The sequence below is a fragment of the Sinohyriopsis cumingii genome, chromosome 19, assembly GCF_028554795.1.
Source record: "Sinohyriopsis cumingii isolate HCF-2022 chromosome 19, ASM2855479v2, whole genome shotgun sequence".
Classification (NCBI taxonomy): Eukaryota; Metazoa; Mollusca; class Bivalvia; order Unionida; family Unionidae; genus Sinohyriopsis; species Sinohyriopsis cumingii.
The window spans coordinates 25,068,012-25,081,764 of NC_142979.1; the positions used below are offsets into that span (position 1 = coordinate 25,068,012).

Genomic DNA, 13,753 nt, shown 5'->3' on the forward strand with positions numbered 1-13,753 from the left:
TGTCTTTCCCAAAACACACTGAGGCAGGCAACCTGGGCTTGGATGGATGGGTGTCCAACCTCTGACCCTTGGAGTAGGAGTCTGATGTTCTACCAGCTGAGCTGCCAAAGCTGACATGTATACAAAGAGAATGTACATGATGAAAACTGATGGAGGAAAACATTTGTAAATATATTGATTTAAATAACAACTCATTTTCACTAGGAACTTGGAATGGTAAGTAAATCCCTTGCAATTTTTATTATGTCTTTTTGAATATTTCATAAAATGGAATTGGAGGAATTTTCTGAGGTTAGAGTATTTAAGTCGAATAGAATATGTACAATGCATCTTATCAAGTATCTCAACAGAATCGGTAGCATTCTAATCTCTTTTTATTTTAAATCTAAAATCACATCTGTAATAAAACTAATATACATGTATAAAGCAGTTTCTTTTTCATACCTGGATTCTGAGATTGTTTTGGAGGCCATGACTGATCATAATATTTGTTCCAAATGAAAAGGTTGCTGGATAATTCATGATCATTAGAAATTTCCATATTAAGTGTATAAATATCTTAAGATTTCAAAATTTTCAACAATATCACACGGCCTTCATCAGTGACTCATGTTGATCACATGACTTATAATGGTTACATGATATGAGGAGACTAGTGTAGATGTGTGGTAATTCAAGCCCCTCTACTTTGCTTAGTGTTGGCCTCTGCTGTCTTGTTTCAACTGCCTCCTTCACCTTCCTTTTCCATATGTTGTCCTCTAATGTGATGACCTTGGTATGACTGGGAACGATAGAATGTCTGATATTGATACAGTGTTCATGTATGAACAAGGAATCTCCACTGATGTGTTCCTTGGTCCTTGTTTCTAACATTCTACTTGTTTCCCTGATGTAGTCATTCTGACAATCGTTACATTTAATATAATAAACCACACCACATTTCTTTACATTTTCTGTTTTGTCCTCGCATGTAAATTGTTTTCGTAAAGTGTTGTTTGTGATATAAATTGATCCCATGTTGTCTGAATATTCTAGCTAGGACTTCTGATGTACCATGGATATTTGTAATATCAATGTTAGCTCTATTTGGGCCCAAAGTTTAGTTTTATACAAGATTGAAATCTTCTTGTCATCGCTACTGACAACTCACTCCTATGCCATGGGGCAATTTTAATCACTGCAGACATTTAAAGTCTAAATAGCCACTGTGTTTAATGCAACTAAAAGCATTTCAGTCCACAACTTTAGTACATGTGAATGTAGTAAATGCCACAATAACAAGCTGAGCAGGTTTTGAGGTACACTCCATAAACAATTTAATTTGGCCAAATTGTCAATTTGTTTCGATGGCAGCGTAAAAATTATTCTCAAGAAATCTTTATAGTGAAAGTACTGATAAATCCTTGTTTCAGTTGTCAGGTTCCATAAACCTATTAGTTTTTATGTGTTTTTACTAACAATGAATGCCTTATCATGCCATACCATTGTGTTATTTATCAATTTTGAATAATTTAGCTTGTGTTTTTACTAACAATGAATGCCTTATCATGCCATACCATTGTGTTATTTATCAATTTTGAATAATTTAGCTTGTGTTTTTACTAACAATGAATGCCTTATCATGCCATACCACTGTGTTATTTATCAATTTTGAATAATTTAGCTTGTGTTTTTACTAACAATGAATGCCTTATCATGCCATACCACTGTGTTATTTATCAATTTTGAATAATTTAGCTTGTGTTTTTACTAACAATGAATGCCTTATCATGCCATACCACTGTGTTATTTATCAATTTTGAATAATTTAGCTTGTGTTTTTACTAACAATGAATGCCTTATCATGCCATACCACTGTGTTATTTATCAATTTTGAATAATTTAGCTTGTGTTTTTACTAACAATGAATGCCTTATCATGCCATACCATTGTGTTATTTATCAATTTTGAATAATTTAGCTTGTGTTTTTACTAACAATGAATGCCTTATCATGCCATACCACTGTGTTATTTATCAATTTTGAATAATTTAGCTTGTGTTTTTACTAACAATGAATGCCTTATCATGCCATACCATTGTGTTATTTATCAATTTTGAATAATTTAGCTTGTGTTTTTACTAACAATGAATGCCTTATCATGCCATACCATTGTGTTATTTATCAATTTTGAATAATTTAGCTTGTGTTTTTACTAACAATGAATGCCTTATCATGCCATACCACTGTGTTATTTATCAATTTTGAATAATTTAGCTTGTGTTTTTACTAACAATGAATGCCTTATCATGCCATACCACTGTGTTATTTATCAATTTTGAATAATTTAGCTTGTGTTTTTACTAACAATGAATGCCTTATCATGCCATACCACTGTGTTATTTATCAATTTTGAATAATTTAGCTTGTGTTTTTACTAACAATGAATGCCTTATCATGCCATACCACTGTGTTATTTATCAATTTTGAATAATTTAGCTTGTGTTTTTACTAACAATGAATGCCTTATCATGCCATACCACTGTGTTATTTATCAATTTTGAATAATTTAGCTTGTGTTTTTACTAACAATGAATGCCTTATCATGCCATACCACTGTGTTATTTATCAATTTTGAATAATTTAGCTTGTGTTTTTACTAACAATGAATGCCTTATCATGCCATACCACTGTGTTATTTATCAATTTTGAATAATTTAGCTTGTGTTTTTACTAACAATGAATGCCTTATCATGCCATACCATTGTGATCTTTATATGTCTTATGGTATGAATTTATGTGATCCTGAATTTTGCAGACATTACCTTCTAAATTGTTGTTTGTTTTGGGGTTGTTTTTTTTTAAAAATGTGGTCATGCCAAAACGATCTAAGGATTGTCACACATTTAAAATCAATTACCACTAGGTGTAATTCCAAGTTAAATCAGGATAATGATACCCCAGCCAATTATTTCATTTTAGAAAATTTCCAAATTTTGGTATGGCAGAAAAAATATGAAACAATATACTGTGTTCATTTACCTTTTTTAGGACCCAGAGGTATATGGTGCTGATCGCACAAAAGATCCAGGTGTCTGCAAGAAAGGGGAGCCATTGCAGGCAGGAGATGGTAATGTTAATATAGTGGAGTGCAAAATAAATTTCAGTATTTGTAACAGGTAACTGAGACAGATTAATATATCAGGTAAAAATATTCAGCAAAGTTCATTAGTCTACTTATTTATTCTACTGGCCTTCTTATTTTATTGTATCATAAATAAAGAGTTTAGTATTGTGGGTGAGTTGTAGATCCAGATATACCATCATATGAGTTGTAATGATTTTTGTGTTTTCCTTGAAAAGCAAATTGGATACAGAGATGATCTTATTTGCCTGTTCAGCTCTATTAAAATAATTCAGAGCTTTATCAAGACCACAGTCAGCAGCTATAGTTTTATCAAGGCCACAATCAGCAGCTATAGCTTTATCAAGGCCACAGTCAGCAGCTAGAGAGACATAGCTATCATTTTTGTCACACCTCTATAGAGTGTAGAAGAGTAACGCTACTACTCTCAGTTCAGTGTGTGTCTGCACATATATAAACATATACATATGTACAGCCTCCTCACCCATTCTTTCTTCATAGGTCCTAAGCAACAGTTTGGAGTGTGTTTCTTAGCACCTAACCCTGGCTAGGGGGAAAATGTAGCTAACTTTTTACACATATGCCATTATTTGTACATTCTTGGATAAGCTTCTACATTTAGCTCAGGTTTTTTGCACCCAATATACATACCAATACACTTGGAATCATGAAATTTCATGAAGGATACACATTAATAAGTGGTATGTCCTGATTGCAAAAGCAGGCCACAGTGACTTATATTTGATGTATCACAACCTTTGGTTAAAATTTGTGCTTGGTCAGTGTTATTTCTCAAGCATTGTTCATGATAGAATCATCAAACAAGGCAGTTGTATGCATATCATTTAGTACCACGCCCTTATAAACAAAGAGGGTCACTGTGACTGGCAGCTGAAATTTTACTGGCTTAGGATAAGTTTTGTCTCCAGCTTCTAACCAAAATGATTTTTGGCACCCTGTATATATGGTGCTACTTAAAGTCACATAACTTCACGAGGAGATGCATTTTAATGAGTCATCACAGAAATAGACCACTGTGACCTATGTATTATGTTTCACTAATTTAATTGGGTTAAGAAGTCAGCTTTACTGGTCATAGACTATGAGAACGTATGGGTTGGTCTGTTATCCATTGTCCCTCCATCCATTAGCAGAATTTTATTATCGCCACTCCTCTTAAACTACTTGGAGGATTGCCACAAAACCATCTATTTATCCCATGGTATAGTTGGTCCTAAAAGAAAATGGTGCTGCTTAGACATCTGATATAGCCAACATAATGGACAAAAATTTCACTGCAGGAAGAATGTCATCCCCTCTCCATTACAAGGTTTGCAGACAAGTTTGCAGTGTGACACATCAAAACTTGGGAATAGTTCATTACACATGTATATATGCCTATATTTGGTTGTGTAAACTATCATTAGGAGAGTTTTACCTTTAAAAGTAGAGGTATTTTTGGTTCTACAGGGAGCTTTTAGGTAGAGGTTGGATGCTCAGCATTTTCTTCTCCTCCTACCTATTGTTCCAATGTTAATGTGATTGTGTAATGAATTTGAGGAAAAAAGGAAAGTTTACAATTATGTTTCTTCAAAAAATACTTAGCCAGTCACATTACTATAAATTCCTCTGAACCCTACCTGCAATGCAAGCATTCTGTCTCCGACAGTGTCCAAGCTAAAACTGATACACAGACACCACCAAGTGTGGTAAAGGGATGTAATTGGTAAGAATTACCTCCCTTTGGCTGTACAACGTATAGTTAGACTGACTTTTTCAAGTCTATGGTAGGGCTGGATTCAAGAGGTAGAAGAAGTAATTTCCTGACGCTAATGTGATTGGGTATGTAGTTTCAAAAGAAACCTATTTACTGCAAAATTTCCATTTTACTACAAGACTTCTTATGAAGTCTTTAGTTGGTTCTAGATGAAAATGGTGCTATGCAGACATCCAATATGTCTACCACAGAGACCATATTGAAAATCATGTTATCACTACTTCACCTGAATGAATGGTCACATCAACATGGTTTTTTTCACCAAAAGATTTCTTATAGTGACTAGTTGGTTGTAGTTGAAAATGTTGACAATGTGACCTCCTTGATGACTGGTCTTGTTGAATTGAGTTTTCACGAAAAGTCTTCTTTTGATGGTTAGTTGGTTCTAAATTAAGATTGTAGCAATCTGATATCCAACTTGGCCAACACAGCAGCAATCTTAAAAATATTTTTAACAATACTTTTTCAAACATGGAAAGTCATATTAGCATGTGTTTTTCATCTGAAGACTTCTTAAGATGTCTTGTTAGTCCTAAATTAACATAGTATCAGTCTGATGACAGACATGTTGGATATCTTGTTATCACTACACCTCTTAAATGGAAAGTTGTTTTAACATGGGCTTTTTGTAAGACGAGTTCTTATGGTGTCTAGTTGGTCCTAAATAGATAAGATGTATATTGATCTTCAAGGTGATCAGCTTGAAAATATTGTTGTTTCTAGTTTTAGTTCTCCCAAAGGGATGGCCACATCAACATAGTGTTTCCACTGTTATGACTCTTTAGTCTTAAACTATGTAACAGAAAAAAACGAAAACAGCTAGGTTTTGAAAAATTCAAAAAATAATTTATTTCTCTAGAATACAAAGTAAAAATTTAAAAGAACTTACAGTATAAATCCCAACTAGTCCTAAAAGTTCTATCACAAGTCCAAATGTATAGAGTTCTGAATGAATTCCAATTTTGAATGTGCTGATGTGCCAACAGCCTTGAATGTGCTATTGTGCCAACAGTCTTGATTTATCACAATTATATAATCCAAAATGTCCTTGAATGGATTCACAGTAATTATAAAATAGTGGTTTAGTCCTAAACTAATGAGCACTTTATAATTCCAGTGAATAATTTAAATAAATGAATTCTCTTAAATTAAAAATGAACACAACAATAAGACTGATTCAACTTTGGATGTTAAGATAGAATGAGTAAATTCTGATATATACAACTTTATACAACTCTCCAGTTGACCTATATCGCAATTGCCATTTTCTGAAAATAATCTGTCATCTTAATGGAAAATTACTCCAAACTGTTAACAAAATTAGTTTCTGGAAACTTCTAAAGTCAGAATCAAGGCTGTATCCATAACTCAAAATGAAGTAGTAAACCTATTTACAGTTCATAATTATCTCAATACAGAACCAACAGTGATAGATTAATATTAGCTATGTAATCTGTTTTTTCACAAATAAATGTCACTAGTTAAGTTTGCCCTTACAATCTATAATCATGAACAAAAACTTAAACACGCAATCCAGATTAAATATACATAGCACAACTAATATTCTTATGGTAATTGGTTGGTCCTAAATGGAAAATAGTGCCAGTTGTACATTCAATATGTCAGTCATGATGACTGTCTTGACAATGTTGTTGTCACCACTCCCCAACAATGTCATATTGACATGGCTTTCACTAAAAATCTTCTAATGATATTGCTTGGTCTTAAATGAAGATGGTTTTAGTCTAACATGATATGTCCTCCACAGCAGCTAATTTGAAAATCTTGTAATCACTTAAGAATATCAGAAATACTTTCAGCACCCAGAAGTTAAAAGGAAGAAATGGTCTTATCTTAAAATTCCTGGAAATTCTTCTTGGCCAGTTGATAGTAATTTCCTTTGAGGTATTCTTGTTTATTTTAGTTGTTCACACTGGAATCATTAACATACTGGATGATTGTATATGTACGTATATATATATATATATATATATATATATATATATATATATATATATATATATATATATATATATATATATATATATATATATATATATGTGTGTGTGTGTGTGTGTGTGTGTGTGTTAGTCCCACAGCTGTGAAATAAAATATCTACACTTACTTTCATTTCTCAGTTTACAGGTTTAGGTTAAGTTTTTGCATTTAGCTCATGACAAGGTATAGTTTTTGCATGCATTTTATATACTGACCTATCTGGAATCTTGAAGCTTGGTGAGGGTATGCATCTCATAACCCAGGGTTCACAGGTTTGGTACTTGTACATGGCAGCACGGGTTGGCTAACTCATTGTGGCATCAAGAAAGACACTTAGCTCCTATTTCCTTCATATAATATAATCACAAATACATGTATGTTGAAGGTGGTGTTAAAAACCATCCAGTCTTCTTTTTTCCCTCCACTTCAATACAGTTTGCCAACTGAAAATAAGACTATTTGTATTCACTGATGAGCTTGCACACAAAAATTCCAGCCTATTGTCTTGAGTCTATAAAGTTACTACCTCAAAGAACTTGTATTCAGAAAGAAAGAGGCAAAAGGTTAAATTAGTTGCAGAATTCACATCAAAAACTGAACCATGAACTTAAAGCACTTTTAGCAGGAGAGAATTCATATAAGTAGCTGTAGTTCAGTGGTAGCATACTGCATCCATGACCAGGTGTGTGTAGGTTTGAATCCCACCAAAGGATCAGCCTGGCTTAGCACCATGTTGTGTAACCTTCTTGTGTTGCTATATTATAACATCAAATCAAACCAAACATTCTTTTTTTGTACTCATGCTGCTATATAGGAATCTTCATGTCCATTCATCATCTGGCTGGCTGCACATTCTTTTCTACATCACAGTCTTGTGAATACAACAAGTCTCACAGTTTTAATGAATATCATGGTTTTATTATCTAATGATGTTTAATTGTGTTGACAAATCACTTTGCTCCTGCAATTTTAATAAAATGTTTTTCCTCTTTTCTGACTTGGAAGTAATAGCATTGTATAACAAAATTTTGTAAATGCAACTATAAGTTTCACAGTTGGTCATAGATTGCTGTAAACTATTGGTACATATTATTGGTCATGTTCTAAAGATGCAATATATATATTAACAAATCCCTGTAATCCAATGAATTTTACTTGCAGCTGGAGTATGACAGAACTTTGTGAAAACAGCTAGTCTCATTGATTTTAGTGGATCACCATGAAACTTGAAAAAGTTAATCTCCTAATCTGATGATGCCAATATCAAATCAGTATGCTGCAGTAATTTTTGTTAGAGCTTTTGCCCTTTGACTAGGATTTGAATGATGGAGTCCCAGACTACTTTCTTGAAAAAGAAAATTGTAGTCCCATCCCTAAAAGTAGGAGTCCCAATAATGATACTTTTTCCCTTTTGCAAATAATAACTCTAAAATAATGCTAATCCAAGATCAGTCGGTTGGCAGTCAATGGATTACAATATCTCAGTCCTTGGAAATCCATCCAGTCTGCAAAAATTTCTTCTGGTCACTATCATAATTTAACAAGACAGTGGACTGGTCTTGTGTGTCTATTAAAGCATGGGATGGCATTCCATTCATAGTTAATTGATTTTGTTAATAATAGAGTACCTGCAAATACCCTGCACTTGATGAAAATATAGTGAATGCCTGTGGCAGAAATAACCATGTGTTCTTCAGCACATCAAATAAATAAGGGTGCTGATTGTCAAACCAGTCAAAATAAATGCCCACATAGCCAGGTATACCAGCCCAGTGCACTAATTTTACTAAATGATCATATAAATTGGTTTGGAATGTGAAGCTAGCGCCAAAACATGTCCAATCACATAAGGTCATTTTGGTCAGCTAGATGAATAATCCAGAAATAGATTGAATAACATGTTCTAATTTTAATTTATTGTTGATAAATATTCACTGCATTGATTCCATTTTATCTTTAATAAATATTTGTTTTGTTTTAGTACTTGAACAGACTTAAAGAAAGAATAAATTAACAAACTATATACCCTTATCATTCAATTCTTAGCCAATGTAAATAAATTTTGAAGCCAGTGAGAATTCATCTTTACTTGATTTATTCCTCTAATCTCCCAGTTGCATTTTCATTATCAGGATTAAATTCATTATCTACTTCCCATCAGCTAGTTTCATGAGATCTGCAGCCTTGTTCTTGGTACCAAAGAAAGTTTGCACACATTTGACAATCACACAAAAAACGAAGTGTATCTTCACATGACACAAAAATGCTGACCTGATTACTTTTACATGCCAAACAAAATCAGTAAATTTTATTATAAAGTTGCAGGGAAGAATACCAAAATATCCCAGGATCTTGGCACTATTTTTCTAAACATGATATATGATAAAATATAAGTGTTTAAAACATACCAAGATGATTTACAATGAATTCAAATGTGCTAAAGGATGCTTAATTATCAAAGTGAGGTGTCAGAGCACACACATAATTAGTCTGTTGATCAACACAATGATAAGGCAATCAACTGACTGGTGTTGTAATCTCAGCTAAGATCTGCCTTATAATGCTACTTCACCCAACCCAATTACAATGACTTGGACTATTTTTTGATAACCCCATCACTGCATGATTATTACTCATCTTGTAGAAACAGATCAAACAAATGGCAAGTTTGCCCAAAAAATGTTGTGCACCAAGGACTGCAGTGCTATTGAAATTTTCATGCGTCCAGAATTAAAAATATAATTGCCTTTTACATGGATTTCAGCATTCCAGAGAACTTTGATGTTGTTTATGATAGAATTTTGTGAACGCAACTTGTCTTAAAGTTTTCAGTGGATCACCATGAAACTCTGCGTATTATAGTCATTACTTTAAGATGCAAATATAAACAAAATTAATTTCCTCCTGTTAAGAGTTAATGCCCCTTGTGTCTTGTAGGTGTATGCAGTGTAGGGCAGAATCTTGTGAAGAAAGTTGCTCAGTTTTTGTTGGAACATTGTGAAACATGATTCATATTATGCTCATCATCAAAAGAAGCACATATTTACAAATCACCACTTAATCTGTAATTTTTTTATTTATCTGAGTTGTAATAATTGCTATATTGGACTTGGAGCTGGGTGCAGTGTATGACAGAATGTCATGAATACAACTAGGCTAAGTTTGTAATAGATTGCCACAAAATTGTGTGCATGTTATAGTCATGATCTGAAGATGCACATATAGACAATCACTAAGCTTTTTCAATATTTGTTAAAGTTACTCTTATTCTGTGATTGAATACATACAAGACAGAATCTCATGAATGCATTTTTAGTCTGAATGAGCTTGCAGTTTTGTATGGTTTGTGATGAAATTAGGTACATTATTATGGTCATGATCTGATATGTGCATATTGAAAAATCTTTGTGCTGCCTTGATTTTTTAAAGCGTTATTGCCTTTTGTGACTTACAACTGGATGTTATATATGACATAATGTTTTAATGCAGCTATTGCCTCAGTTTTTAGTGGACTTTGGTAACATAGTATGGTCATCATCAGAAGATTGTATTGTTCAATCATTGCAATTGGCCAGTCATTAAGCACTTGCCTTATTTTTGGAAGAGATGTGCACCTCTTTTTACTATAGACTCATATCCATCATGGAGGTATGAGTGAGATGAGGAATATGCATGGTACATTTATGTGAGTAAAATTTGCTCACCATTCCTTGAGTTGTTCTCCCTGGACCCAACAATGTAATACACAAAACACATGTAACTGTAAAGGTTTACCAGATTTTTAAGTCCAGTTTTATCCCTAATAAATAGATGTTGCCTTTTTCAGGTTATATGACTGGAAACTGTATAAATTCCACTAGACAAAATAACACAAAAGTATGTGAGGTTTTAGCCTGGTGTGAGACAGAAAGGCATATAGATCCGTAAGTAGTTTTGCATATACAACCTCTACCAACGTGAGGTTTATCATGACTCATAGACTATTTTGAGCATCAACTATGAGCTGAGAGTGCTCAAAGTAGAAAGCACTTTATGGTTTCTATTAACACTTGAACATTCTTTCACAGTAATCAAGATAAACATTAATTGCAACACATTTTAATAAGAAAGTGAGCAGTGGATGAAAATGTAAAGTGTCCCACAAACAGGTTGTTTTGAATTGATTGATCTAGATACAAGTATGGATTTCTTAGTGCCATTCAAGTTGAAAAGCCACTGTGGTAAGCATCAATAGTTAGATATTCTTATTTTCATTATTTCTAAGGGATAAATCAATTCTAGATCGAAGTTGAATCCAGGTATATTTTTTTGGTTGGTCTCAATGAATCTCATGGATAAGGCTGGATTGTATTTTGTTACTTCTTCACATTTGTATCATTGTCCAAGCTATCTACAGTACAGAATTTGGACAATGAGTATTGTTATTATGATAGCAGTTTGTCCTCTGTTCTTTGAAAGCTAAAATGTAAAAAAATCAAGTATCACAGCATGGTTCACAGCCAGCTTGTGGTATTCTGCAGAACTGGTTTTCTTTCTGATCTGGTGGCCTAAGTGGTTAGAGCATCCGACTTTGATGCAGGCGGTGGCAAGTTTGAACCCCATCTGAGTTATACCAAGGACTTACAAAAATGGTACTAGCATCTGCCTTGCTGGGTGCTCAGCATTAAGAGGTTCAACCTAAGTCTAAGCTCTGGTTGGAATGGTTTCAGGATAAGGTGACTGGATGGGACATGATGCTACATGTTTACAGGATGATGCCCCAGTGCTAAACATCACTATAAATTGCCACACTGCAGACATCAGCGATATGACTGAATTTTTTTTAAACCTGCATTTAAAAAAATCCAAATCACACACCAGATCTTTTTAATTTGCAAGTGTGCTTATTGTAAAATATTTTTTTTATACCTTAATCTTTTCCATAAGCTGACATTTGCATTCTCTAAATGTGAACTAGTTAATAGCATTCAGATTTCTTGGCATTCTAAAAGGACTCATACAAATACCATTGTGGATGCTGAACTAGTCATTCTTACATACAGTCCTGATACTTGCTGATTCAGCATGAAAAGGGACACAAATAAAAGTTGCATATAGGATGCTAATATAAAGTTTGTAAAGGATTTGCAAAGTATTAGGTGGTTCCATATTATACATATCCAGTTGAATATAAGTATGCAAAGTATTAGGTGGTTCCATATTATACAAATACAGTGGAATATAAGTATGCAAAGTATTAGGTGATTCTATATTATACATATCCAGTGGAATATCAGTATGCAAAATATTAGGTGGTTCCATATTATACATATCCAGTGGAATATCAGTATGCAAAGTATTAGGTGGTTCCATATTATACATATCCAGTGTAATATCAGTATGCAAAGTATTAGGTGGTTCCATATTATACATATCCAGCAGAATATAAGTATGCAAAATATTAGGTGATTCCATATTATACATATCCAGTGGAATACCAGTATGCAAAGTATTAGGTGGTTCCATATAAATATCCAGTGGAATATCAGTATGCAAAGTATTAGGTGGTTCCATATTATACATATCCAGTGGAATATAAGTATGCAAAGTATTAGGTGGTTCCATATTATACATGTCCAATGGAATATCAGTATGTAAAGTATTAGGTGGTTCCATATGATACATATCCAGTGGAATATCAGTATGTAAAGTATTAGGTAGTTCTATATTATACATATCCAGTGGAATATCAGTATGTAAAGTATTAGGTAGTTCTATATTATACATATCCAGTGGAATATCAGTATGTAAAGTATTAGGTGGTTCTATATTATACATATCCAGTGGAATATCAGTATGCAAAGTATTAGGTAGTTCTATATTATACATATCCAGTGGAATATCAGTATGCAAAGTATTAGGTAGTTCTATATTATACATATCCAGTGGAATATCAGTATGCAAAATATTAGGTGGTCCCATATTATACATATCCAGTGGAATATCAGTATGCAAAATATTAGGTGGTTCCATATTATACATATCCAGTGGAATATCAGTATGCAAAGTATTAGGTGGTTCTATATTATACATGTCCAGTGGAATATCAGTATGCAAAGTATTAGGTGGTCCCATATTATACATATCCAGTGGAATATCAGTATGCAAAGTATTAGGTAGTTCTATATTATACATGTCCAGTGGAATATCAGTATGCAAAGTATTAGGTAGTTCTATATTATACATGTCCAGTGGAATATCAGTATGCAAAGTATTAGGTGGTCCCATATTATACATATCCAGTGGAATATAAGTATGCAAAGTATTAGGTAGTTCTATATTATACATGTCCAGTGGAATATCAGTATGCAAAGTATTAGGTAGTTCTATATTATACATGTCCAGTGGAATATCAGTATGCAAAGTATTAGGTGGTCCCATATTATACATATCCAGTGGAATATAAGTATGCAAAGTATTAGGTAGTTCTATATTATACATGTCCAGTGGAATATCAGTATGCAAAGTATTAGGTAGTTCTATATTATACATGTCCAGTGGAATATCAGTATGCAAAGTATTAGGTAGTTCTATATTATACATATCCAGTGGAATATCAGTATGCAAAATATTAGGTGGTCCCATATTATACATATCCAGTGGAATATCAGTATGCAAAATATTAGGTGGTTCCATATTATACATATCCAGTGGAATATCAGTATGCAAAGTATTAGGTAGTTCTATATTATACATGTCCAGTGGAATATCAGTATGCAAAGTATTAGGTGGTCCCATATTATACATATCCAGTGGAATATAAGTATGCAAAGTATTAGGTGGTTCCATATTATACATGTCCAATGGAATATCAGT

At 33.2% G+C, this 13,753-nt stretch overlaps 1 protein-coding gene across 1 annotated transcript in view; it reads left to right on the top strand.

Annotated features, from left to right (window-relative positions):
* Positions 1–267: 267 nt before the first annotated feature.
* Positions 268–13,753, top strand: part of LOC149775306 (P2X purinoceptor 4a-like) — a 55,463-nt gene continuing 41,977 nt past the window's right edge. Inside the window, exons 1-3 of the mRNA XM_089944385.1 lie at positions 268–291; positions 3,030–3,108; positions 10,725–10,821. Of these exons, the coding sequence (XP_089800511.1) occupies positions 268–291; positions 3,030–3,108; positions 10,725–10,821 (200 nt within the window). The remainder of the gene's footprint in view (positions 292–3,029; positions 3,109–10,724; positions 10,822–13,753) is intronic.